Source organism: Mauremys mutica, unplaced genomic scaffold (assembly GCF_020497125.1).
Source record: "Mauremys mutica isolate MM-2020 ecotype Southern unplaced genomic scaffold, ASM2049712v1 000239F_np12_subseq_1343009:1457502_obj, whole genome shotgun sequence".
NCBI classification, from domain to species: domain Eukaryota; kingdom Metazoa; phylum Chordata; order Testudines; family Geoemydidae; genus Mauremys; species Mauremys mutica.
This window is the reverse complement of record NW_025422889.1, coordinates 44,606-71,293: the sequence shown is the minus strand read 5'-3', so window position 1 is coordinate 71,293 and position 26,688 is coordinate 44,606. Positions and strand designations below refer to the sequence as shown.

General features: G+C 40.3%; 1 protein-coding gene and 1 long non-coding RNA gene across 2 annotated transcripts in view; one reads left to right on the top strand and one right to left on the bottom strand.

Moving 5' to 3' along the window:
- Nucleotides 1–26,688, top strand: part of LOC123357025 (neural cell adhesion molecule 2-like) — a gene marked incomplete at both ends in the record, with an annotated part of 83,937 nt that overhangs the window by 31,120 nt on the left and 26,129 nt on the right. The window contains one exon of the mRNA XM_045000288.1: nt 25,586–25,773. Within this exon, the coding sequence (XP_044856223.1) occupies nt 25,586–25,773 (188 nt within the window). The remainder of the gene's footprint in view (nt 1–25,585; nt 25,774–26,688) is intronic.
- On the bottom strand, nt 1,404–21,587 carry LOC123357026. Its single transcript, XR_006575487.1, has 3 exons — nt 21,336–21,587; nt 7,675–7,790; nt 1,404–1,511 (listed from the first exon to the last, which is right to left on the bottom strand). It is a non-coding gene; the product is annotated as an uncharacterized LOC123357026 (long non-coding RNA).

Here is a 26,688-nt window from a genome sequence, read left to right as displayed (position 1 = left end):
GTAGACAGAAATCATAGTGGAGCCTAGAGCCATTCCAAACCCAGGCTTTCCTGCAAGTGTCACCTTCATAACAGAGCACCTCAAGGAACTTTAGGTTGAGGTAAATTTAGTAAGGTAAAATAAACTGATTATAGAAGAAAAAAATTCAAAAGAAAGATTTATTGACTTCATTGGCTGTAACATTTTATTCTTTGTACAATGTCTAATACTTACTAAGCATCAAGAGAGTCTCCCTTGTGGTTACTAATATGTTTCCAATAAAATAAAATATTCCATGGAAAACTTGACAAAAATATAAAAAGCATAAGAAAGAGATTCTTGTTTCAAAAAGAGTAGTAAGGGAGTTAGGCATGCAAATCCCATTGAATTTCCATGGGATTTGGGCATCTAACACCATTAGGCTCCTTTTGAAATTCCAAGATTACTGCACAACTAACACTTCCGTGTTTCTAATTAATATTTTTAATCTCTTTATTTAAGAGCTGTTTGTTCTCATGGGTGGTGGGTATCATAGGCCAGGGCAGGTTAAGCCTCCCCTGACCAGCTCATGGCCCTGCCCATGTTGCATCCTGAGTCCCTGCTCCCCCCCTCCATCTACCTGAAGCCAGCAGGGACTCAGCTCCAGACAGCAGCCCTGAGCTCTGGCCCGCCAGCTGCCAGATGTGGCCCAGGGTGGTGCTGGGGCCAGCGGGCAGCTGTTGGTGGAGCCAGCGGCTTGTTCTGGCAGTCGGGGGGGCTCGGGCTCCTCCAGCCAGGGGGGGCACTCAGGGCAGGGCCTCAGGCAGCAGAGGCGAGGGGCAGGCTAGCCTGCCCAATGGTGGGTGTTCACCTGCCACCCATGTCTGGAAACATAAAGAAACCCTAAAAAAAAAATAACAGAATCCTGACCAAAAGTTGGAAATCTTCCCCGCTCTAGTAATGGCACACACTGATTTCTTGAAATGATTGTCACAAACTGTTCAGCAGAATTAGTAACATTTTCGTACTGGGTTTTCATCAGTGGGGTGGTTTGGAAAGCAATGAAGCCAAGCCAACACAGAATTTGGTCAACCACAAATGACCCTTTTAATAGTCTATTCATGCCTCTGAAGCTTCCGCTGTCCTCATTGTAGTCAAAATGATGCACTGATAACATAGATAAGGGAGATTACAGATGTATGATGTGCTGGCATCTCCAAACAATCAGGACTCTCTGTGCACAACTGAGGTTTTTGTTTTTTTGTTTTGGTTTGTTTTACCTAGCACCATAAACTTTAATACCAAGGTGCTGAATGCAATGTGGTATATTTTTCATGCAGTAATGAGATCTGAACAAGTGATTTCCAGACATATGTGCTTTCGTAGCAAAATATTACTTTGTTGAGAGAAAAAAAGAAATCATCATTAAAGCATTATGCTACTTTGCAACAAAGAGAACCTTCTTCATTATGCACTGCTGCTTTTCTTCCAAATTACATTAAACATCATCATTGCATAGTTTGTCTCTCGTCTTGCTGACATTGTGTTCAGTGCTACAGAATAAACAAAGAAATGGTATTACAACATACTACAAAATTTATCTGTAAAGAATCGTATACAGTGCATATGATGATTTTGTCATTAACACATTCTTTATTTCTTATTGGCAATAGAATCATTGTTTTTGTTTGCAAGCTGAAGTCAACTTCATTAATGTAAGAGCACTGAATTTAAGATGCTGAGCAGATTATCCTCTTGGACCTTTTCACTTTCTTTTATGTTAGTGAACTGTATTTTGTTGCAGTTTATGCAAATTCACTGGCTCAATGCCATTTCACTTTAAAGCTTTTCAAAGGCATTGCATTACTTAAAGGCAAGTAGAACTACAAATGAGGTCCAACCTAGAGATCTGATTGAAAAGCAGTGCAGATAAACTGAGACATTCTGGGTTTAATGTAATAAGAACAAATGACCTACCATGTTTGATTCCAATTGATATTCCATTTAAGTTATGTTTGTACTGTTATATATTACTAATGAGAGTAGATATGTATTGTTCAAATTCACCTTCTTTTCATAGACGCTGACACAAGAATTTCTTGTTAGTAATTAGTCTCCAAGTCAAAGTTATGGTAGGCTGGCTCTATCTCCTTATATGTTAATGATGGTTATGCATCACATCAATCATATACCAGCTTCCTCACAAACTTCTATATATTGACATACTATTACCTTGAATTATAGGATTTACTATGTTCCAGGCTCACTTGTGTTCCTCTTTCTTTTCAATCATGAATAATTCTAATCTTATACATCATATGATAATCTTGCAAAGTCTTAATACAACTGGGTCACTTCACTGACATGGCAATGAAGATTGTTAATAACCTGAATGAAGACAAAATAGCCAACATGCTCATTCTGACAAGGCATAACATTTTTAAAAGAACCTAAGTGACGGAGGAGTCTCAGTCCATTTTCAAAAGTGCCTTAGGAACTTAGGAGCCTAACTTCCAGTGAAAAAAGCCTATTGGGATAGATCTTTAAAGGTATTCAGGCATTGAATTGAAATATGATTGAAATATGCAGATAGGAGTCAAGTGGGATTGAAATTAAGGAGAAAAACACCTAACACCTAAGCAGTTTTTAAAATCCCATGTGGCTCCCATCTGTATCTTTAGGCATCTAAATGCCTTTACAGATTTCTCCCTATGAGCCTAAGCCACTTGTGAACAAGAGATTTAAAATGCCTAGGATGAGCTGGGGGGGGAGGAGGAAGAGTACATAAGTATCCTATGATTAGAGATTACATTGATTAGGTTAGGAGTTAGGGCGAGGTTGATAAAATAAACTACTTAATTAAAAAGAAAGGAAAAGGTCAGGATTAATCACAGTTTAGTCTTAATGGTGTAAACCATGCAGGACTAGAGAACAGGATGTTAAACCCAGTGATATGGCATAGGAGACATTTAAATGATATCAGCTGCACCCAACAGGACACAAGTATCAAAACTTTTTAAAATATTTTCACAGCATCCTATCAAACCAGGTACAGTAACTCCTCGCTTAACATTGTAATGTTCCTGAAAAATGTGACTTTAAGCAAAACGATGTTAAGCAAATCCAATTTCCCCATAAGAATTTATGTAAATGGGGGGGTTAGGTTCCAGGGAAATTTTTTTCACCATACACAGCAATGATGATTGTGAAGCTTAGTTGAGATGGTTAAGTCAGAGATTGGAAGAGGGTGGGATATTTCCCAGGGAATGCCTTACTGCTAAATGATGAACAAGCACTTGACTGTGCCCTGAAGGGTTAACATGTTGTTACTGTAAACTCACACTCTATAAGGCAGCACAAATGGAGGGAGGGGAGACAGCATGGCAGACAGAGACAGACATACACACCCTGTGTATGAGAGAGAGATGTACATTTCCCCTTTAAGTACACTGACCCCACTCTAAGTACATTGCCTTTTTAAGTAGATCAGCAAGTTGAGACAGCAGCTGCTGCTAGCAATCTTCCTCCTTCCTGAGTCCTGTCGTGCCCCACCATGTTCTGTGGAGATGAGATAAGTGGGGGGCAGGAGCAGGGGGGAGGGGGACACCCTGATATTAGTCTCCCCTTTCCCCCCGCACACCAAGAAGGAGGCTCCCAGGAGGAGCTCCAAGGCAGAGGGCAGGAGCAGCACATGGCAGTGGGGAGAGGAACAGCTGAACTGCCTGGCAATTGCTAGCCCGCTGGGCGGCTGCTGCAAGGGAACTTAGGGGAGCTGATAGGGGGGCTGCCAGCCCACCCTGGTTCCAAGCCCCCACCAGCTAGCTCCAATGGGCTTCTCTTCCTGCAAGCAGTGAACAAAGCAGGCAGCTGCCAAACAACGGGAGCATTGCGCAATTGATCAGCAACGTAACAACAAAACAACGTTAACCGTGACGACTTTAAGTGAGGAGTTACTGTACTATTGAAATAAAATCAACTTTGGTTATACAAATCCTTATCAAATTATGTTCATAATTGTTTAATGTATAATATTTTCAACGTTTACATTGAAGAAATGTTGAGGTTTTAACATGACAACAAAGCCCAGGAAATTGATTAAGACTTGCAACTTTTACTTTAACCTTGACCATTATGCACAGCTCGCGGAGCAAAAGAGACCTAAAGAGAATTAAAAGTTTTAGGTGTATGAGGAAAGGATCAGGCACATTACATAGAATCTATAAAAACACTACTCCAAGACTCCTTTAGTACCTAAGCAGAGAGGAAGGATGGTCTTGTGGTTAAGGCATGGGTCTGAGTGTCAAGAGATGTGTTCTTGATTCTGCCACAGACTCCTTGTGTTATCTTGGGGAAGTAAGTGGCTCAACCTTTCCATTCTTCTATTTCCCCATCTGTAAAATGGGGCTCTCTCTTCCGTAGCTCAGGGGTTACCAACTTTCCTTGAGGCCCACCTGTGCAGCCTCATCAGGCACTGTGGCCCACTATTAACACTAGTTTTAATTTTTACATACAAATAAACTGTATATAAACTGCAAATGAACAATATATGTGTTTCCTTTTCATTGTAATGTGAACAATTCTAATGTCAGAAATCCCTAGCAATATGCACTCAAAGAAATGCCTCAAGATTTTTGAAACCAAACAGTTTTAGAAAAACTACACTTTGAGCAAAATGTGGCGTTCAAACACAGACAACACAGTTTTGTATAAAACTGAACAAGATTACAAGAGTCACATGGAGTTAAAGATGTACTAAGAACTTGACTGAAGAATGCAGTTGCACCAGCAGATCATCTGGGACTGAGTTGCAGTCCACTGTCCACAGCCCATAGTTCAGTAACCACTGTCCTAGCTCATGTGGGTATTCTAAGACAATCCTTTAAAATGTGAACTTTAATGATTGATTTTGATGGCTTTTTCTCGCAAGCATAATGTAATTTTTAAAGTGTAGTTTTAATAACAGGGTGACTTTTTCTTTTTACAAGAAAAATGTAGTTTTGCAGGATTAAAAAAACAAAACAAAACAAAAAGCATTAATTGTAGCTATGCTTGTTTAAATTGCTATTCTGTTTTGCTCCAGATGAAATTTACTTGTTTGTGTGTTTGCCTCCACAATGCTGCCTGGTAGTAGGCTAGTTTTAAATTCAGTATTCTCTAAGCAAAAAAACCTATTTCCTTACAGTAGTTTGCAAGTTGTTCTATGGATTCATGTTACATCTAATGGGCTAAAACCAACTCCTGTGGTCTTTAAATAGCAAAATTTAAATTTGAAGTGCAAAGGTATCATTATAATCTAATACTTTTTTTTGAAAGATGTAATAATGTTGCAGGTCATTTCCTTTGTCACTGTAACTGCGTGTGTGGTGCTTACATTTCACGATATTAAAATTAATGCAGCTGACCTGAGTGATACTTTAAAATATTACAATATAATCTTTTTCATAAGAGTCAGAAATTAATACATGTGACTGAGTTCTCTTTGAATTTATGAAGAATAAATCTTAGATCAACTCATTTGGATTTATATTCTACTAAATAGCTGGAGTTTTGTATTCTAGAAGGCTTTTAGATGCCATTCAGATTTTAAAATGTTCCAGAATAAACATTGAGCCATTTGAAAGTATGTCCTATTAAATTATACTTATTACCCAAAGTAAATATCAAATTAACATACACACTAAAAGTCATTATAAGTAATAACCGAAATATCTTGTACAATGAATAGATGTTTGCGGATTTCAGGATTAAATGGAACTGCACACATATATAATATTACTAGCTAGTTTAAATTTAAGATTGACACTTTCAGAAATGAATCTGCATTTTGGATATACTCAAAAGTGTCAGGTTTAAGTTTAAGACTTAAGTTTAGGTTTATGTTTAAGCTTAAACTAGCTAGAAATCCAAAACTAGAACATTAGATATATCCTCAATATCAGAAAATAAATTGCATTTAATTCAGATAGGTTTCCCCTCACAGCTCCAAATATGCTCACTATGACAAACTAATGCTAAATAATATTGAAGCAAATTCTATTTTCTATTATATATGTGCAAACTCAATTACTTTATTGAGCTTGCCTTGGTGTAACTGAAGGTAGAATTTAACCTACTTTAAAGTATAATCTTCTAGGAAATATTAAATTTTCTGCAGTAAAAGAGCAGCTAATAAAGTAATAAAAATATCCAGTAAAACAATCTTTGAAAAAAGGAAAAGCTATTTTTCCATCACATATGTCTTCCTTTGCATTTCAGAAAATACCAGGGTTACAAATATCAATTGAAAATACTTTGTTCTGTTCTGTTCAAATTTTAAGACCACATTTTTCACCTTGGTATCTGACTCTTTTATGCGTAATTCTTAGATTTTTTTCTAACATGATATTATGGATTGCCAGAACATGGTACTTAGCTACTTCATGTGGTGGTAGCTATTTCACATCATATAGAGAAATCTACTCCTACCTTGAAGTTTATAATTTCACAATTTTACACATTTCAATTTTTTTCACAAAAATACCAAGATAGCTATCTTGGGCAATTTGAATCATGGAGAGAAAACAAATAAGAAAACAAAAAACAAACTAGAGACACACATGAATGAATAGTGTTATATACACAATCATACATGATAAAAGAAGCCTGGGACATATTGCTCTCTGATTTTACTACCACAAGCAGCACAAGTATCTGCATCAGATCTTCTTTGTCAGATTCCCTACCTCATGGTCTGATCAAGACAGATCACAAGGAGCACTGACTCAACTGCAAGAGAGAGTTAAAAGGCATGTCTACACTTACCTCGGGAGCGATCGATCCAGCGGGGGTTGATTTATCGTGTCTAGTGAAGACGCGATAAATCGACCAGTGAGTGCTCTCCTGTCGACTCCAGTAGTCTACTGGAGTAAGAAGCATAGGCGGAATCAATGGGGGTGTGGCAGCAGTCAACCTACCGCAGTTAAGACACCCCGGTAAGTAGCTCTAAGTATATCGACTTCAGCTATGCCATTTTCGTAGCTGAAGTTGCTTAACTTAGACTGACTTAGCTCACCCCCCTACCCCCCATAGACCAGGCCTTAGTTACTATCAGGTCATTCCACTGAATGGAAGCACATGGTGGTCCAAATAAGAGATGTCGTCTGTTGCTGTGGGACTGCTCTCACTCAGCATGGCCATGCTCTGCTGGAGAACCATGAGAAAGCCCTGGATTACTAGGAGTGAGACTCCTTGTAAGTGAGGGCAAAATTGTGATTTTTGACACTAGTTCCTCTCACATGCCTCTGACACTAGTTCCTCTCACATGCCTCTAAACATGTAAAGAGAGAAATCATTCATCTTCATTCAGTTCTGTCTGACTCCTCCCTGTACTCTTTAAAGGCTTCATCAACCATCCTAAAACATAAACTAAAAGAGTCTTAGTTTAGTACCTCACCAATACTTTTCTGGGTCTTCAGCTCCTGATGCTTCATTATCTGTCTGAGGCACCCTGCCAAAGAAGGCTGGAGGATGTGCCATTTCTCAATGATAGCTACATTCTCTGCATACTATATTTGTGCCCAGCATAACAACTGAATTGTGATTATATATTGTGGTCATCCAAAGAATCTATATCTGACACATGGCCCACTGATTGGGACACAGCTCCCCATTATTGTTGGAAATAAAACAAAGAAAAAATTACAGAATTATATTCAGAAAAAGTAGAACTTTCTGTACCTTAATATTATAGGCAGGCTTGAAAATCCAGTAGGGTTCAATAGTATGTGTGACATCACCATCAGGATTCCAGCTTTGGCATCTCACCGGATGAGGGCTTGTGAGGACTTTGTGACCTAGAGAATGAACTAATGAGCAATAGCAGTATGCAGTATGTTTAAGTGGAACATTCATCACATAACCTTCAGAATTTTAACTTTTGAACATGCTCAAGTTCTTTGTCATTTCTTTCTCCTCTCCAGCCCCTCCTTCATTTTTCAAAAGACCCACCTTGGAATGACTGAACACCTACATTATTCTATGATCTGAAAGAAAAAACAAACTAAATTATTCACAATGTACAGTTGCAAGCCAAATTAGTTTTTGTTTTGTTCTGTTTTATATTTATTTCCAGGCTTATTTCACTTTGATTCCTGGTGCTGAAGCTTTCAGGAAAAAACAAAACCCAAACCACACCAATATCACTAGACTGGAGATAAAATACACAAGAGTTGACAACACTGCTTCTGTGTGAGGGCTCTGGTTGCATTAAAGGACTGTTTCAGACTTCATGGTATTACCTCTGTCATCCAGATATCTCTGATGCTATTTCATGATGAAGGGAAAATGGTGGTCGTAGGGTCAGTTTGTCAACTAGTGGCTTTTCCGCTTAAATTTATAGAAAAAGTAGTTGATCCCAAAATATTCCATCTTACAAAATAGGTATTAAGGGGAACAAAGTAGAGAAGATAGAGGCTGTTATTTCAAGTGGTATGAAGCCTTCCCGTACTATACAGTTCTCATTTTTCAGGAAAGGACAGAGGAGTTGTTATAGGAGGAAGCTGTTTAGAAGTACTGCAGGGTAGGTAGGAAAGGTCTGTAGGAAAAAGTATGTGAACTCACCCAACCCCTCTGAGTTCTAGTGATCCCCAGTGCAACACATCCTAGTCCTCTCTGGTAACTATGGAAGACCAGGAGCTCTATAACCATACAAGCGGCCTTACTGGGTCAGACCAATGGTCCTTCTAGCCCACTATCCTGTCTTCCAACAGTGGCCAATGCCAGGTTCTTCAAAGGAAATGAACAGAACAGGGCAATTATTGAGTGAAACATCCCGTGTTGTTCACTCCCAGCTTCTGATAGTCAGAGACTAGGGATGCCCAGAGAATGGGGTCACATCCCTGACCATCTTGATTAATACCCATTGATGGACCTGTCCTCCATTAACTTACCTAATTCTTTTTTAAACCCAGTTATAGTTTTGGCCTTCACAACATCCCCTGGCAATGACTTCCACAGGTTGACTGTGTGTTGTGTGAAGAAATACTTGCTTTTGTTTGTTTTAAACCTGCATCAATTTCATTGCATGAACGCTAATTCTTGTGTTATGTGGAGTAAATAAGATTTCCTTATTAATTTTCTCCACACCATTCATGATTTTATAGACCTCTAGGTTATCCCCCCTTAGTTGTCTCTTTTCCGAGCTGAACAGGCCCAGTCTTTTTATTCTTTCCACATATGGAAGGCGTTCCATAAACTTAATCAGTTTTGGTGCTCTTCTCTATGTCTTTTCCAAATCTAATATACACTTTTTAGATGGGTCAACCAGAACTGCATGCAGTTTTAAAGATGTGGGTGTAACAATGGATTTATATAGGAGCATTATGATATGTTTTATCTTATTATCTATCCCTTTCCTAATGATTCCTAACATTCTGTTAGCTTTTTTGACTGCAGCTGCACATTGAGTGGGTGTTTTCAGAGAACTATCCACAATGACTCCAAGATCTCTTTCTTTAATGGTAACAGCTAATTTGGGTGCCAACATATGGGATGTATGGTTGGGATTATATTTTGCAATGTGCATTACATTGCATTTATCAGCATTGAATTTCATCTGCCATTTTGTTGCCAATGTTATCCAGTTTTGTGAGATCCCTTTGTAGCTCTTCGCAATCTCCTGTGGACTTAACTTTCTTGAGTAATTTTGTATCATCTGCAAATTTTGCCACCTCGCTGTTTACTCCTTTTTCCACATCACTTATGAATATGTTGAACAGTACTGATCACACTATAGATTCCTGGGAGACACCGCTATTTACCTCTTTCCATTCTGAGAACTGATCATTTATTCCTATCCTTGTTTCCTGTTTTTTAACCAGTTACTGATCCATGAGGGAATCTTTTCTCTTATCCCATGACTGCTTTCTTTGCTTAAGAGCCTTTGCTGAGGGACCACGTTAAAGGTTTTCTTAAAGTCCAGGTACACTATATCCACCCTTGTCCACACACTTCTTGACCCCTCAGAGAATTCTGATAGATCGGTGAGGCATGATTTGCCTTTACAAAAACCACATTGACTCTTCCCCAACAAATCATGTTCATCTATGTGTCAGATAGTTCTGTTCTTTACTGTAGTTTCAACCAATTTACTTGGTACTGAAGTTAGGCTTACTATACCATAATGGCCAGGATCATTTCTGGAGCCTCTTTTAAAAATCGGTGTCACATTAGCTATCCTCTAGTCATCAGGAGGATAGCTAATGCAATCCAATACTACCACTCCACAGGGTAGCTGCCTGGGCATAAAGCCAGCATCAACTTAGGCTAAATCTGGTCCACTGTATCTATAGTGTCATCCTGCTGTACTGAATATTTTTCCTTGGGAAAAAAATAGCCAAAAGTTTGAAAACCTCTGGTCTTCTATTAACAAGCAAAAATGTGATTCAGTGTACCACTTGGCTGTTATAGGTCCCTCGGCACACATGCTGAATCAGGTAATTTGCCATATCCAATTCTGCATATGACTCTGAACATACACTAGGGTTGGATCTATGAAATCATTAATTGAATTACCTTCTGGATGTGACAAGTGATGTATTAGTCTGTGCTCCCCTTGTGATTTCTGAGGCATTAAGCCTAATGGGGATAATCAAATGTATGGAGACAGATTTGAGCCAAGGCTTTCCTGCTCTACATAATTTATGCAGATCAACTTCTTCTAGTTGCAGTGCTGACTTAAGACTATTTTTTTTCCTATTTGAAAAGAACAAGAATATGAATTTACTTTTCACTCTATTCTGAACTCTTCTAAAACATCACTGTAAGATTGAAATGGTTATTAAAGGATTCTAGTATAATAGATGACTTTAGCTTAATTACATGTCTTTACTATGCTATGCTGTGCGGTACATTCGTGTTCTCTGTATGTTGAATTGTCTCCTCATTTTACCATTCAGATTTATAAGCTTTTTAGTCTGTAGTAACTATCAATAGTAGGTTTTCTACTACTCTCTTGTTAGTAGAGACCCACAAAATTGAAAGCTAAGCTGTTTCCAACCTTCCCCAGAGACCTTGGAGACCGCATCTAGGTTTGGTGGTTCAGTCTGTGATAGTGTTATGGACCAGCCATTAAGCTTGGCCCCTGATTGAGCTTAACCAAAGCTCAGTGTATTCAGATCTGGAATTTAGGTTCTAGATCATCAGTATTTTAAAGTACACTAAGTCCAATTTTTACTTTACTGACAGTGCTTGCTTTGCAACCAGTTCACCATCTGTCTAGGGAAGCATATATTGCAGAAAAAGTGTAATATATTTAAGGTCAGTTCATGATCTCGTTTCTGGAAGGCACAAATGAAACCCATGTTGCACATACGCTTAATCTCCGGTTTGTAATGCATCCATGCTATACCTGTATAAGAAGTGCATAGCCATAAACTTTATTCCAAAGATTTTAACTTTCTAATATATCTGAACTATTCTTTATGTATGACAAGACAATAGGTATTCTAAATACTAGTATATTTCAAATCCTCTGTAAATTCTGCATAATAGATTTAGGTAAAATATTCAGCAAAGAAAATGTAGCAATTAGTTGAACTTTCCTAATCATCTCTGTGCTTGCTTAAGGAGATATTTACATATGAGAAGGCCTTTCTATTCAATTCTACTTGGAGATGCTTTATTATTCAATTGATGAGTATTCTCCTTTGCCACCAGAGTTTTGGTGCATTTAACTTATTCCTCAGTTTTCTAGAATACTGTAGTTTTTACCAGATTTGATTTTGCAGCAGTTTATATGCTCCAGCCTCAGTAATTTAAAAAATATGCTATTTTAATGATTACTATTTTTATGAAACACATACAATATTTCTGTGAGGCAGATGCTAACTACTGAACCTTCATGAGGACATAATACAATAAGCAATACAGGCCATACAAAAGCACTCCTACATACACTAGGGCTTTTCCCATTATAATTTGATCCTTAATTTTGTTGTACAAAGCAACTTATAGGGGTTATATTCTCCATGTGACATCTAGTCCCACTTAGATGAATCTGTGCTTGACTTGGGTGTCAACATTATTTTGTTGTGAATGTGGATTTTGCCAGTGGTCACTGCCATTGTCACCTTGAGACAGGATTGCTGTAATACCCTTTTCTGCTGTAATGCCCTCTCCTTTAGGATGAGCCTTAATACCACTGGAAAACTTCAGCTTTTGCAGAATATGGGAGCCCATTTGAGGAACATTTCATGAAGAAAATGCATAATACACCTTCTGCTCTACAATCTGCACTAGATTTGTATTAGCTTCCTGATGCAATTTGTTGGTTATAGTCTTTTAAGATCCTAAGTGATTGGGTCCTGCTTATCTCAGAGACCACCACTCTTTTCTCATGATTCCATACCCTAGTCAAATTATACACTCACAGAAATGTAGGGCTAGAAGAGACCTTGAGGAGTTATCAAGTTTAATCCCCTGTGCCAAGGCAGGACCTAGTAAACTGAGACCTCCCCTGACATGTGTTTGTCTAAGTTATTGTTAAAATCTTTCAATAATGGATTCCACAACCTCCCTTCAAAGCCTGTTCCAGAGCTTAACTACCCTTATAGCTAGAAAGTTTCTTAATGTGACGGGTTGGATCACAGAACCCCGCTTGGGAGCTGTCATCTAATGTGCCAAAACTACTTCTGCCCCTGCTTTCCCTGTCAGCTTGGGACCCCAGCACTCTGTCTTGCTGAGTCAGACACACCCATCTGCTCCAACAAAGACCCAGGGTCTGAATTACTTGCCCCAAAGCTGCAGACTTAACTCAGAGCAGCCTACAGAAGTATTCCTGTCTTTAACACTCAGATGCCCAACTCCCAGTGGGGTCGAAACTCAAATAAATACCTTTTACTCTGAATAAAGCTTATACAGCTTTATTCAGAGTAATAAATTGTTTGCCCTCTATAACACTGATAGAGAGATATGCACAGCTGTTTGCCCTCCCAGGTATTAACACTTACTCTGGGTTAATTAATAAGTAAAAAGTGATTTTTATTAAATACAGAAAGTAGGATTTAAGTGGTTCCAAGTAGTAACAGACAGAACAAAGTGAATTACCAAGCAAAATAAAACATGCAAATCAAAGCCTAATACAGTAATACAATTGAATACAGATAATATCTCACCCTGGAAGATGTTTCAATACGTTTCTTTCACAGACTGGATGGCTTCCTAGTCTGGGCACGATCCTTTCCCCTGGTACAGCCCTTGTTCCAGCTCTGGTGGTAGCTAGGGGATTCCTCATGATGGCTCTCCTTTTTGTTCTGTTCCACCCATTTTTATATCTTTGCATAAGGTGGGAATCTTTTTTCCCCTCTCTGGGTTCCCACCCCCCTCTTCTCAATGGAAAGACACCAGGTTAAAGATGGATTCCAGTTCAGGTGACATGATCACATGTCACTGTAAGACTTCATTACCCACTTGCCAGCACACAGGTATACAGGAAGACTTGCAGGTAAAACAGAGCCATCTGCAGTCAGTTGTCCTGGTTAATGGGAGTCCTCAAGATTCCAAACCACCATTAATGGCCCACACTTTACATAATTACAATAGGCCCTCAGAGTTATATTTCATATTTCTAGTTTCAGATACAAGAGTGGAACATTTATAAAAATAGGATGATCACTCAGTAGATTGTAAGCTTTGTAATGATACCTTACAAGAGACCTTTTGCCTGGAGCATATTCTAGTTACATTATATGATTTTATGAAAATATGCTAGAGTGCAATGTCACACCTAATATCTAACCTAAATCTCCCTAGCTGCAGTTTAAGCCCATTACTTCTTATAGGTTCATAGATTCTAGGACTGGAAGGAACCTCGGGAGGTCATTGAATCCAGTCCCCTGCCCTCATGGCAGGACCAAATACTGTCTAGACCATCCCGGATAGACATTTATCTAACCTACTCTTAAATATCTCCAGAGATAGAGATTCCACAACCTCCCTAGGCAGTTTATTCCAGTGTTTAACCACTCTGACAGTTAGAAACTTTTTCCTAATGTCCAACCTAAACCTCCCTTGCTGCAGTTTAAGCCCATTGCTTCTTGTTCTATCCTTAGAGGCTAAGTTGAACAAGTTTTCTCCCTCCTCCTTATGACACCCTTTTAGATACCTGAAAACTGCTATCATGTCCCCTCTCAGTCTTCTCTTTTCCAAACTAAGAAAACCCAATTCTTTCAGCCTTCCTTCACAGGTCATGTTCTCTAGACCTTTAGTCATTCTTGTTGCTTTTCCCTAGACCCTCTCCAGTTTCTCCACGTCTTTCTTGACATGCGGTGCCCAGAACTGGACACAATACTCCAGTCAGCGCCTAACCAGCGCAGAGTAGAGCGGAAGAATGACTTCTTGTGTCTTACAACACACCTGTGAATGCATCCAAGATTCATGTTTGCTTTTTTTGCAACAGCATCACACTGTTGACTCATTTAGCTTGTGGTCCACTATAACCCCTGATTCCCTTTCTGCTGTACGCCTTCCTAGATGTCTCTTCGCATTCTGTATGTGTGAAACTGAGTGTTCCTTCCTAAGTGGAGCACTTTGCATTTGTCTTTGTTAAACTTCATCCTGTTTACCTCAGACCATTTCTCCAGTTTGTCCAGATCATTTTGAATTATGACCCTGTCCTCCAAAGCAGTTGCAATCCCTCCCAGTTTGGTATCATCTGCAAACTTAATAAGCGTACTTTCTGTGCCAATATCTAAGTCATTGATGAAGATATTGAACAGAGCCGGTCCCAAAACAGACCCCTGCGGAACCCCACTTGTTATACCTTTCCAGCAGGATTGGGAATCATTAATAACTACTCTGAGTACAGTTATCCAGCCAGTTATGCACCCACCTTATAGTGGCCCCATCTAAGTTGTATTTGCCTAGTTTATCAATAAGAATATCATGCGAGACCGTATCAAATGCCTTACTAAAGTCTAGGTATACCACATCCACTGCTTCTCCCTTATCCACAAGACTCGTTATCCTATCAAAGAAAGATTTGTTTGACATGATTTATTCTTTACAAATCCATGCTGGCTATTCCCTATCACCTTCCAAGTGTTTGCAGATTTCCTTAATTACTTGCTCCATTATCTTCCCTGGTACAGAAGTTAAACTAATTGGTCTGTAGTTTCCTGGGTTGTTGTTATTTCCCTTTTTATAGATGGGCACTATATTTACCCCTTTTCCACTTTTCTGGAAACTCTCCCGTCTCCCCTGATTTTCCAAAGATAATAAGTAGAGGCTCAGATACCTCCTCTATTAGCTTCTTGAGTATTCTAGGATGCATTTCATCAGGCCCCGGTGACTTGCAGGCATCTAACTTTCCTAAGTGATTTTAAACTTGATCTTTTTTTTTTATTTTATCTTCTAAACCTACCCCCTTCCCATTAGCATTCACTATGTTAAGCATTCCTTCAGACTTCTCGGTCAAGACCGAAACAAAGTAGTCATTAAGCATCTCTGCATTTCCAAGTTTCCTGTTACTGTTTCTCCCTCCTCACTGAGCAGTGGGCCTACCCTGTCCTTGGTCTTCCTCATGCTTCTAATGTATTGATAAAAAAAGTCGTCTTCTTTCCCTTTATCCCTGTAGTTAGTTTGAGCTCATTTTGTGCCTTCACCTTTCTAAGCTTGCCCCTGCATTCCTGTGTTGTTTGCCGATATTCATCCTTTGTAATCTGTCCTAGTTTCCATTATTTTTCAATATGACTCCTTTTTATTTTTTAGATCATGCAAGATCTTGTGGTTAAGCCAAGGTGGTCTTTTGCCACATTTTCTATCTTTCCTACCCAGCGGAATAGCTTGCTTTTGGGCCCTTAATAGTGTCCCTTTGAAAAACTGCCAACTCTCCTCAGTTGTTTATCCCCTCAGTCTTGATTCCCATGGGACCTTGCCTATCAGCTCTCTGAGCTTACCAAAATCCTCCTTCCTGAAATCCATGGTCTCTATTTTGCTGTACTCCCTTCTACCCTTCCTTAGGATTGTGAACTCTATGATTTCATGATTACTTTCACCCAAACTGCCTTCCACTTCCAAATTCTCAACGAGTTCCTCCCTATTTGTTAAAATCAAGTCTACAACAGCTTCCCCCCAGTAGCTTTTTCAACCTTCTGAAATAAAAAGTTGTCTGCAATGCAGTCCAAGAACTTATTGGATAGTCTGTGCTCTGCTGTGTTACTTTCCCAGTATATATCTGGATAGTTGAAGTCCCCCCACACCACCAAATCTTGGGCTTTGGATGATTTTGTTAACTGTTTAAAAAAGCCTCATCCACCTCTTCCACCTGGTTAGGTGGTCTGTAGTAGACTCCTAGCATGATATCACCCTTGTTTTTACCCCTTTTAGCCTAACCCAGAGACTCTCAACACTTCCGTCTCCTATGTCCATTTCCACCTCTGTCCAAGTGTGTAAATTTAATATAAGGCAACACCTCCTCTCTTTCCCCCCCGTCTATCCTTCCTGAGCAAGCTGTACCCATCCATACCAACATTCCAATCATGTGTATTATCCCACCAAGTTTTGGTGATGCCAACAATGTCATAGTTGTATTTATTTATTAGCACTTCCAGTTCTTCCTGCTTATTATCCATACTTCTCACATTTGTATATAAGCATCTAAGATACTGATTTGATCTTGCCTCCCAGTTTTGCCCTGACCCTCCTTTCTCTCTGCCATTATGGCATCACCAAAACTTGTCTCTGACCCATCTCCCAGGTCTCCATGTTTCCTACTTACCTGTGGGCTTTGCTCACCTGTCCCCATCGAACCTAATTTAAAGCCCTCCTCACTAGGTTAGCCAGTCTGTGTCCAAATAGGGTCTTTCCCCTCCTCGAAAGGTGAATGCTATCTCTACCTAGCAGTCCTTCCTGGAATAGCATCCCGTGGTCGAGGAAGCCAAATCCCTCCTGGTGACACCATCTTCACAGCCAGGCATTCACCTCCACAATGCACCTGTCTCTGCCCGGGCCCCTACTTTTGACAGGAAGAATCGAAGAGAATACCACCTGTGCTCCAAACTCCTTCACCCATACTCCCAGAGCCCTGTAGCCACTCTTGATCCGCTCAGTGTCACACCTTGCAGTATCATTTGTGCCCATATGGATGAGTAGCATGGGGTAGTAGTCAGAGGTAGTAGTCGACAATGCCTCCGTAACGTCTTGGATACGGGCCCCCAGCAGGCAGCAGACCTCACGAGATGAAATGTCAGGGCGAGAATTATGTGCCTCCATCCCCCTCAGCAGAGAGTCTCCAACCACCACTACCCTACGTTTCCTATTTGCAGTGGTGGCAGCAGACCTCCCAGCCTTAGGGGTATGAGGCTTCTCCTTCTCTGCTGTAGGGGGTGATTCCTTCTCTCCTGTATCAAGAAGAGCATAATGGTTACCTATTACCACGGCAGGAGGATTCAGGGCAGGGGTGGTGCACTGCCTGCTGCCAGAAGTAACCAGCTGCCAGTGTCCACCCTGAGCCATCTCCTCCTCCACCAGTGGTGTATCAGCAGTCCTGTGTGCTGGGACAGCTACCTCAGCTGTCTCCACATGGACACTGTCCAGGAATTGTTCGTGGATTTGGATGCTCCTCAACCTAGCCACCTCCTCCTGTAGCTCCCCCACCTGCTGAAGGAGAGATTTCACCAGCAGGCACCTTTCACATTGGATGGTCCTCCCAGCCTGGATATCAGTAAGTGGGAATTGCAAATCACAGTTTCTGCAAAACCTCACCGGGATCTGGGTAGAAGCATCCATGCTCAGGTGCTCTGTCTGGCTACAGTTGCAGGTGGAGGAGACAGAAGCAGTGCTGGCACAGGTGTTGCGAGTCTTCCTAACCATTGTAGGCCTCCCTCTGTCAAACTCCCTCTCAAACTCCCCTGTCTGCAGCCCTCTGTCCGCTTCACTTGTCCATAGACATCAATTGATTACAGTCCTCATTATAGCAACCCTTAACAGTTTTTGAGCTGTTGATTTAAGAAGCAACATTGTTTGAGGGACATTTGGTCCTATTTCTGATTTGTTTCTGCTATTCTCTATGGCACCGTATTCCCATAACAGCTTAAACATAAGTTTGTGCCCTGAACATAAGATTCAGTCCATTTTTAAAAACATAATTGAGTAATGTAGGTCTCAGAAACCTGGATTTGCCTTTGCTTTTAGGAGGTTAATAGATGTCTCCTCTGGTAGTCTTCTGTTCTCCATGATGTGTGTACCTACAGAAATTCACAACCTCCTCATTTGCCTTATAAGACCTCCCATACAGGGGATATGATTTGATCAAAAGTGAGTTAGAAACAGCACACAACACCAGCCTGGATTATATCATTATCAAAAAAATCAGATCTTGAGGGGGAAAGTTACTGCTGACCAGATAGAACAACTTGCTACCTTCTGCATCCATGCTAATGTCCACTAGTTCAGGAATATCAAGTAATTTTGAGGCTAATGAAGAGCTTTGGGATAATGGTAGGATGACAAATAGGAATGAGGATATGGAGGTAGATATTACCACATCTGAGGTAGAAGCCAAACTCGAACAGCTTAATTGGATGAAATCAGGGACCCAGATAATCTTCATGAAAGAATATTAAAGGAACTGGCACATGAAATTGCAAGTCCATTAGCAAGAATTTTTAGTGAATCGGTAAACTCAGGGGTTGTACCGTATGACTGGAGAATTGCTAACATAGTTCCTATCTTTAAGAAAGGGGAAAAAAGTGATCCAGACAACTACAGGCCTGTCAGTTTGACATCTGTAGTATGCAAGGTCTTGGAAAAACATTTGAAGGAAAAAAGTAGTCAAGAACATTGAGGTCAATGGTAATTGGGACAAAAAACAACATGGTTTTACAAAAGGTAAATCCTGTCAAACCAACCTGATTTCCTTCTTTGAGAAGGTTACAGATTTTTTAGACAAAGGAATTGCAGTGGATCTAATTTACCTCAGTTTCAGTAAGGCGTTTGATACGGTTCCACATGGGGAATTATTAGCTAAATTGGAAAAGATGGAGGATCAATATGAAAATTGAAAGGTGGATAAAGAACTGGTTAAAGGGGAGACTACAATGGGCCGTACCGAAAGGTGAATTGTCAGGCTGGAGGGAGGTTACTAGTGGAGTTCCTCAGGTTTTGGGATCAATCTTTTTATTCCTGACCTTGGCACAAAAAGTGGGAATGTGCTAATAAAGTTTGCGGATGACAAAGCTGGGAGGTATTGCCAATACAGAGAAGGACCGGGATATCATACAGGAAGATCTGGATGACCTTGTAAACTGGAGTAATAGTAATAGGATGAAATTTAATAGTGAAAAGTGCAAGGTCATGCATTTAGGGATTAACAAGAACTATTGTTATAAGCTGGAGAGGCGTCAGTTGGAAGTAACGGAGGAGAAGGACCTCGGAGTATTGGTTGATCACAGGATGACTGAGCCGAAAATGTGATATGGCCATGAAAAAAGCTAATGTGGTCTTGGGATGAATCAGGCAAATTATTTCCAGTAAAGATAAGGAGGTGTTAGTACTGTTATACAAAGCACTGGTGAGACCTCATCTGGAATACTGTGTGTAGTTCTGCTCTCCCATGTTTAGGAAGGATGAATTCTAAGTGGAACAGGTTCAGAGAAGGACTACTAGGCTGATCCGAGGAATGGAAAACCTCTCATATGAAAGGAGACTCAAAGAGCTTGGCTTGTTTAGCCTAACCAAAAGAAGGCTGGGGGGAGATATGATTGCTCTCTATAAATATATCAGAGGGATAAATACCAGGGAGGGAGAGGAATTATTTAAGCTCAGTACCAATGTGGACACAAGAACAAATGGATATAAACTGGCCATCAAGAAGTTCAGACTCAAAATTAGACAAAGGTTTCTAACCATCAGAGGAGTGAAGTTCTGAAACAGCCTTCCAGGGGGAGTAGTGGGGGCAAAAAACATATCTGGCTTCAAGACTAAGCTTGATAAGTTTATGGAGGGGATGGTATAATGGGATAGCCTAATTTTGGCAATTAATTGGTCTTTGACTACTAGCAGTAAATATGCCCAATGGCTTGTGATGGGATGTTAGATGGTGTGGGATCTGAGTTACTACAGAGAATTCTTTCCTGGATGTCTGGCTGGTGAGTCTTGCCCACATGTTCAGGGTTTAGCTGATCCTCACCCTTCCCCCACACTCCTCACCCCTTCCAACGCCCAAACCCACAGCCCACAGCCCACAGCCGTCATGTAAACCCCTATCCAAAGACGGCACCCCTCGCCCCTTCCTGCAAACCCACCCATTCCTGCAACCCTCCCCCTACATGCAGAACCACACACACACACACACACACACACACAAAAAGGAGCCAGAGTGCCGCCCCTTTGAAAGCACATGCGGAGTGCTGGTGCCTAGAGCTGGCTCTGTTCACAAAGGCAAATATGGAAGGAATTTGCAGATTTGCATTTCAAAAAACAGTTAAACCATTCCTGAGGCTAGACTTCAGCATTAGTTTCAGTATTCATGCTTTGTTCTGGTCTCAAAGCTCCTAACACTCCCTTTAATTTTCTGATGCAAATATAAACTTATTGTTTTAGTCTTTTCACGGATTTACAATTTTCCCTCCTGATCCACCATTTTCTAATAGTGTAATACATGTTAATGTGGGTAAAATTACCTGAAATCAACACTTAGTCAAGCTACACTCTTGTGAAGGAGCCTTCAAGCACACATGCTGAAGATATGTGGATATACCATCTCTGCTTTTTCAGTAGGGTGACAAGTAATATTTGAAGATCCAATAATACACTATTGGATTACTGTAGTGTTTAGAGACTTCAGTCAAGTTTGGAGCCCTGTTGTGCTAGGTGCTGTACATATACATAGGAAAAAGGCTATTCTTGCTCCAATGATCTTACGATCTAAACAGAAATCTAAACCTAAACAGAAAAAGGATGGGGGACAGGTATATTAAATGTCCAATTTTACACACCAGGAACTAAGAGTGTAAGTGACTTGCTGAAGGTCACATATGAAGTCTTTGACAGAGACAGGCACTGAACCCAATGCTCATAGGTCTCAGTTCAGTTGTAAACACAAGACCATCTTCTCCCACTCAGTTATAGAGGCTGTAACCTGAGCTATAGATTATGAGTAAAAAATCCCAATTATCCCTTTGAGGATTGATAGGTTTTTGTCCCAAGATCAGGCTCAATATTATTAAAAATTATATAGTTGGTAACCCTGATGTGCACAGTGAAACACTCACACTGTAGGAACTCTTATATTTACAAATAAATATTTTGTTATTAATACATTTATCAAAGTCACACACACTCTAACTCAGTAAGGTAGAATAGAGATAATACAGAAAGTACATCTGAACAACCATACTCACCATCCCTTGCAGAACAACCTGAAATGTTGGCCAATCTCTTCATCACTATCACCTTCCTCATCTTCACTGGTAGGCACCATTCTGGCCCTTCCTAAGGGCTCCCCTATTGCCCTGGGATGCCACTTTTATATGTTACACTGACGTTACCATGTCTAATGCATATTTAATAGGAGTTTCTCCCCCTTTTCTTATTTGTATTTCTTCCCCTTACCAATGTTAAGGTGTCCTTCTAGAGGTTAGTGTATCTATGTTTTCACCACCATTATCATATATGTCAGTTTGTTGCCATGGCACTTTTGCAGTCAGATGTTCCATCCAAAACCTTCCAGAAGCTGGTGTCAGTTTATGTTCTGTGGTTATATCATTATGGAAAAAATTCCCCCTATACTGTACTTCCTGTTCCCCAAAGTTTGAATTACCTAAGTTTATCTATCCCAAAGTTCCTAGGCCTCAAGCCTCATGCTAACTGCTGTAGCCAATGTCTTACAGGATACCAGCCTGTAGATTCCTTGTTTTACTGCTGAATATAATAAAACAGAATATAATGGAGGGAAGCTGGCCCACTGGGTTACAAGCTGGTTAACAACCATTTACATATATAAACAGAGCCATATTTCAGACATTCAGATTCCAGAAATGATGCTACTATGTGATCAGCTTCTAGAATATGTTCTCAGTGGACATATGTTCTTCTTTTCTTCCAAAATGAAAATGACTAAAAGTTTTAATTGTGACTTTGATTTTAACACACTGAATATTTTCTTTAATATCCCTAAAATTTAAAAAGAGTGTGATTAAAATATTTACTAGCAACAATGAGATTAAAATTCATCCAACCCCTTCAGATGGATAGGGATTACCTACAGCAGCAGAAGATGGATTAGGGATGCATCAGCTTCCTTTAATTCAGGTAGGGACCATTGGATGCCTGGTTTGCCATGAGGAACACTAAGATTATGTCTATACTTGGAGAAAGGGGTGTGATTGAAGCAACACTCACTCTATCTCTCAGCTAGCATGCTAAAAATAGTAGTGAAGCCACAGCAACATAGATTCCAGGTCCAGAAGAGACCATTGTGATCATTTAGTCTGCCCTTCTCTATAAGCTAGAACTTCCCCACAATGTTCTTAGAGCATGTCTTTTAAAAAAACATCCAATCTTGATTTCAAAATTGTTAGTGATTTTGAAGCCACCACAACCCTCAGTAAACTGTTGCAATGGTTAATTTCTTTTAAAATTGTACACCTAATTTCCAGTCTGAATTTGTCTAACTTCAACTTCCATTGGATCACTGCATAGGTAGTGGCGAACAGCAGTCTAAGAACAAACCCTGTGCATACATGGACCCTGTACATATTTAATCAGGAGTGGCTAGTCCGTGCCATCACTCGCCAATACCCATGCTACTATACCTACAATACTATTTCTAGAGCATTGGCTCTATGAGCGTGAGCACATGTATGTCTTCGGGAGCTGGGAATCACACTCCCAACTCCATCCTGTCTCCTCCCACATGGCCTAAGTGGGAGGATACAGGACTGTAGTGGTCATATCACAATCTGCCAATTCCCTATTGGTGGTCAACATGGCAACTAGATAGGCATGCACGCTCCCCAGCTGGCCACCTGCTTAGGGTGGCAGTTTTAAAGGCACGTATGCAGCAGCAGTGCAGCCTTCTTTTGTTCTGCCCCTTCCCTTAAGGTTTTCTTAAGGGACTAGGATTAAAATCATCCTAACTAAATACCAGGATACTGATCATCAGGATTCAAGATAGAATGGGTAGTAGGTAATACATGTCACTGTCTCTAACCTCAGGTTTTACAAATGCTTTCTTGTGTTGCTTTGGATTTTCCTTTGTGTCATAACTTACCCTTGTCAGCCACTTTAGACCACAGGTAAGAGAGGGATTCCAAAAAGCTGACCATAAGGGATTGATGCAAGTTTTGCCATGTGCGATGAGGGCTTATGCTCTCAGTACAACAACTGGGCTGCTTTCATAATATACATAAACATTTGGGCTGCTGATCCCTGGTGCACTTTATTATACCAGGTGTGGCTTTAGTTTCTTTCAGGTTGTAGGTCTGGAGACTAGGACAGGCCCTCCATTGTATTTGTGAGATTTAGCTTTCATGGGCTTCTTGTTACTGGCCATTAATTGTTCATCATTTCCTGGCCATAATGAAGCTGCAGCCAATATCAGTAATTTTTTCTCTAAATTAAGTATGCAGTTTGTCAAGTCAGAGCTCAGAAGGATTCAAATATGGAATAGAGTTATTTAGAGCAGCAAATACTTATAAAGAGATTAACTAGGGCATCATCTAATTGCCAGATGAGAATTCTTCTAAAATAAGATCCAGAATCCAACATGAACATAAGAATGGTCATATTGGGTGAGACCAAAGGTCCACCAAGCCTAATATCCTGTGTTCCAACAGTGGCCAGTACCAGATACTGCAGAGTGAATGAACAGAACAAGGCAATTTATCTATCCCCTGTCATCTAGTCCCAGCTTCTGGCAGTCGGTAGTTCAGGGACACCTAGAGTATGGGGATACATCTTCACTAATAGCCATTGGACCTATCCTCCAAGAACTTATCTAATTCTTTTTTGAAGCCACTGATACTTTTGGCCTTCACAGCATTCCCTAGGAATGAGTTCCACAGGTTGACTGTGCACTGCGTGAAGAACTGCTTCCTTATATTTATTTTAACCCCTCTGCCTATTAATTTCATTGGGTGATCCCTGATTCTTATGTTGTGGGAATGGGTAAATAAGACTTCCTTATTCACTTTCGCCACACCATTCATGATTTTATAGACATCTATGACATCCCCTCTTAGTTGTCTCTTTTCTAAGATGACTAGTCCCAGTCCTTTTAATCTCTCCTTATATGGAAGCTGCTCTAGCCCTCTGATCTCCCCCCCCCCATTCTCTTCAACTTTTCCAGTTCATATATATATAGATAGATTCATAGAGATGGGACAACCAGAATGAATACCCTGCACTGAAAGTGGGGGTGGGGGGCGTTGTCCAGGCTTGCTGGAGGAAGACAGTAGTGCTTTATGGTGAGTGGGTGCAGGGAGGGAGAACAAGATCAGAAACTGCTGCAAAAAGGTGGTGTTGGTCAGCTTTGCAGCACTGACTCACCACCTTGGAATGTAAGGGTGGGGGGTCTTTAAAGGTGCAAGCTGGGCATTGGAAACCCCATTCTCCATGCAGCAGGCAAGGCAGCACCCCTCCTCCCTTCCCCCCCTTAAGGTGCAATTATCAGGTGGGTTTGAACCTGCTGTGGGCATTGTGTTATTCACTCCTTTTTAAGGGGCCTGGGAAGGAATTTTTTCCCTCACCACCATATTGGCTTCGGTGGAGTGGGTTTTTTTCACCTTCCCCACAGTGGGTGTTAGGGAAGACCTATTATGGTGAGCACAAAAGGTGTGGTAGGCTATATGTCACCACTTATTTGGTAACTGTGGGGTAGATGTCCAGTGCAGGTACTCCTTTGGGAAGGCATCCAGTGACCAGATAAATCGCCTGGTAAAGGACTTAAAAAGATGGTGCTGGTTAAATGAACGGAACATTGCGGGGTTTGGGCTTCAATGGTTGGAATGGCATAGAGCCAAACCTCCTTTCTTATCGCCCATCTTACCCCTTCTACAAGGGAGAGGAGGGTGGATGGTAAGGTCCTGACAATGGATTTGCTGGAGGGACCTGGATGGGAAAAAAGGGGGAGCTGGTGAAAGCCTTCTTCTTGGTTAATTATAAAACAAACAGGGTTTACCTGCGCTGTACACTTTTATCTGCCAGGTAGTCCCAGTCATCTAATAATAAAGTTGAAGCCTGATTAAATCCATATTAAGTGTCTCCTGCCCTTCTTTTGGTATAGCTGGACAACTCCACACAGTATTCAACAGAATTCAAGGTTTCAGCGTACAATGGATTTGTATAATGGCATTATGATATTTTCTGTTTTATTATCTATTCCTTTACTAATGGTTCCTAAAATTCTGTTAGCTTTTTGACTGCCAATGCACATTGATGAGATGGTTTCAGAGAACTATCCAGAATGACTACATGAGAAACTCATAGATGAGAACTGACTTTGTAGCAGTCCATATTATGAAGTGACACGTTTGTAAATTCAAATTTCCATGATAACCTTAGTAGTATATACTTGAATAAAAATGTGTTGCATATTTTATGGAAACAGAGGGAGATAACGTATTTGTTTAATACTCTCTTTTTTTTGCAGATGCTCCAACATTTGTGTCAAATCAAACCTTGTATTATTCTTGGGAAGGCAATCCTATCAATATAAGTTGTGAAGTACTATCTAATCCTGTAGCGTCAGTTCACTGGAGAAGAGGAAAATTAGTTTTACCTGCAAAAAATACTACCCATTTAAAGACTTACAGTGCAGGAAGAAAGCTGATATTAGAGGTAAGGCTTTAAATGTAAATTAGAAAACTACATTTATCAGTTGAGAGTCATTTAATTTCTTCACCGGTCAGGAATTACTGGGATTGTGTAAAACACTTACAGATCAGATCTGTGATGTAATGAAGAAAAAAAAAATCTTATGAGCTATTTATCTCCATATTCCTTGTGATCAGCTAGAAAGAAGTCCTTGGTTCCAATCAATTGTCTTGCCTTCTCAGTGAACATTAATATAATCTGAGTTGTTTGCAAAGTAGTAAATAAAACATGAATATTTAAAAAATAGTAAAACTGATTCAGTAGATTGATATTATCAAAGAATTAGTGCCTGCATGAAAAGATTTTGGCCATTTCAGTCCAGCTCAAAGCAGACATGTATATGTAGTACAAAATTTATTGGCTTTCTTGTTGGCAGTCTCCATAACAAGGCTGTTGTATACAGACTAACGTCCTTTCTTATCTCATAGAGCCAGTCCCAATAAGTCAGGAACAAACTACGTTGTCTGGCACACACGAGGAAAAACAAGATGCCAAGGATGGGATTTAATTAGGCCCCAACAACTATATTAACTTACTTCATCTGCGAACTATTTTGCAATAACTCATACAGTGCAGGTCATAATTCCTTCCTTTATCATTTTCACCTGCGGCAGGGCTGATGACAGCCCCTCCCCCCTCAACAGCTGGTCCCTAGCCCACTGCTTGGACTCCAGCACCCTCTCCTCATATGAGGGTTGAGGAGATGAGAAGAGGGGATTGTATCCTCACTCTACCAGACAATAGGAGTCAGAGTCCTGTTTCCCGCCTGTTTTAGGGGATACCTTTCCCTAAGTCCATTTCCAGTTCTGGTTTATCAGGGAACTTGACCTCACTGAAGTTAGTAAATATGGAAATAAAAGTTATATCCCATAACATCAA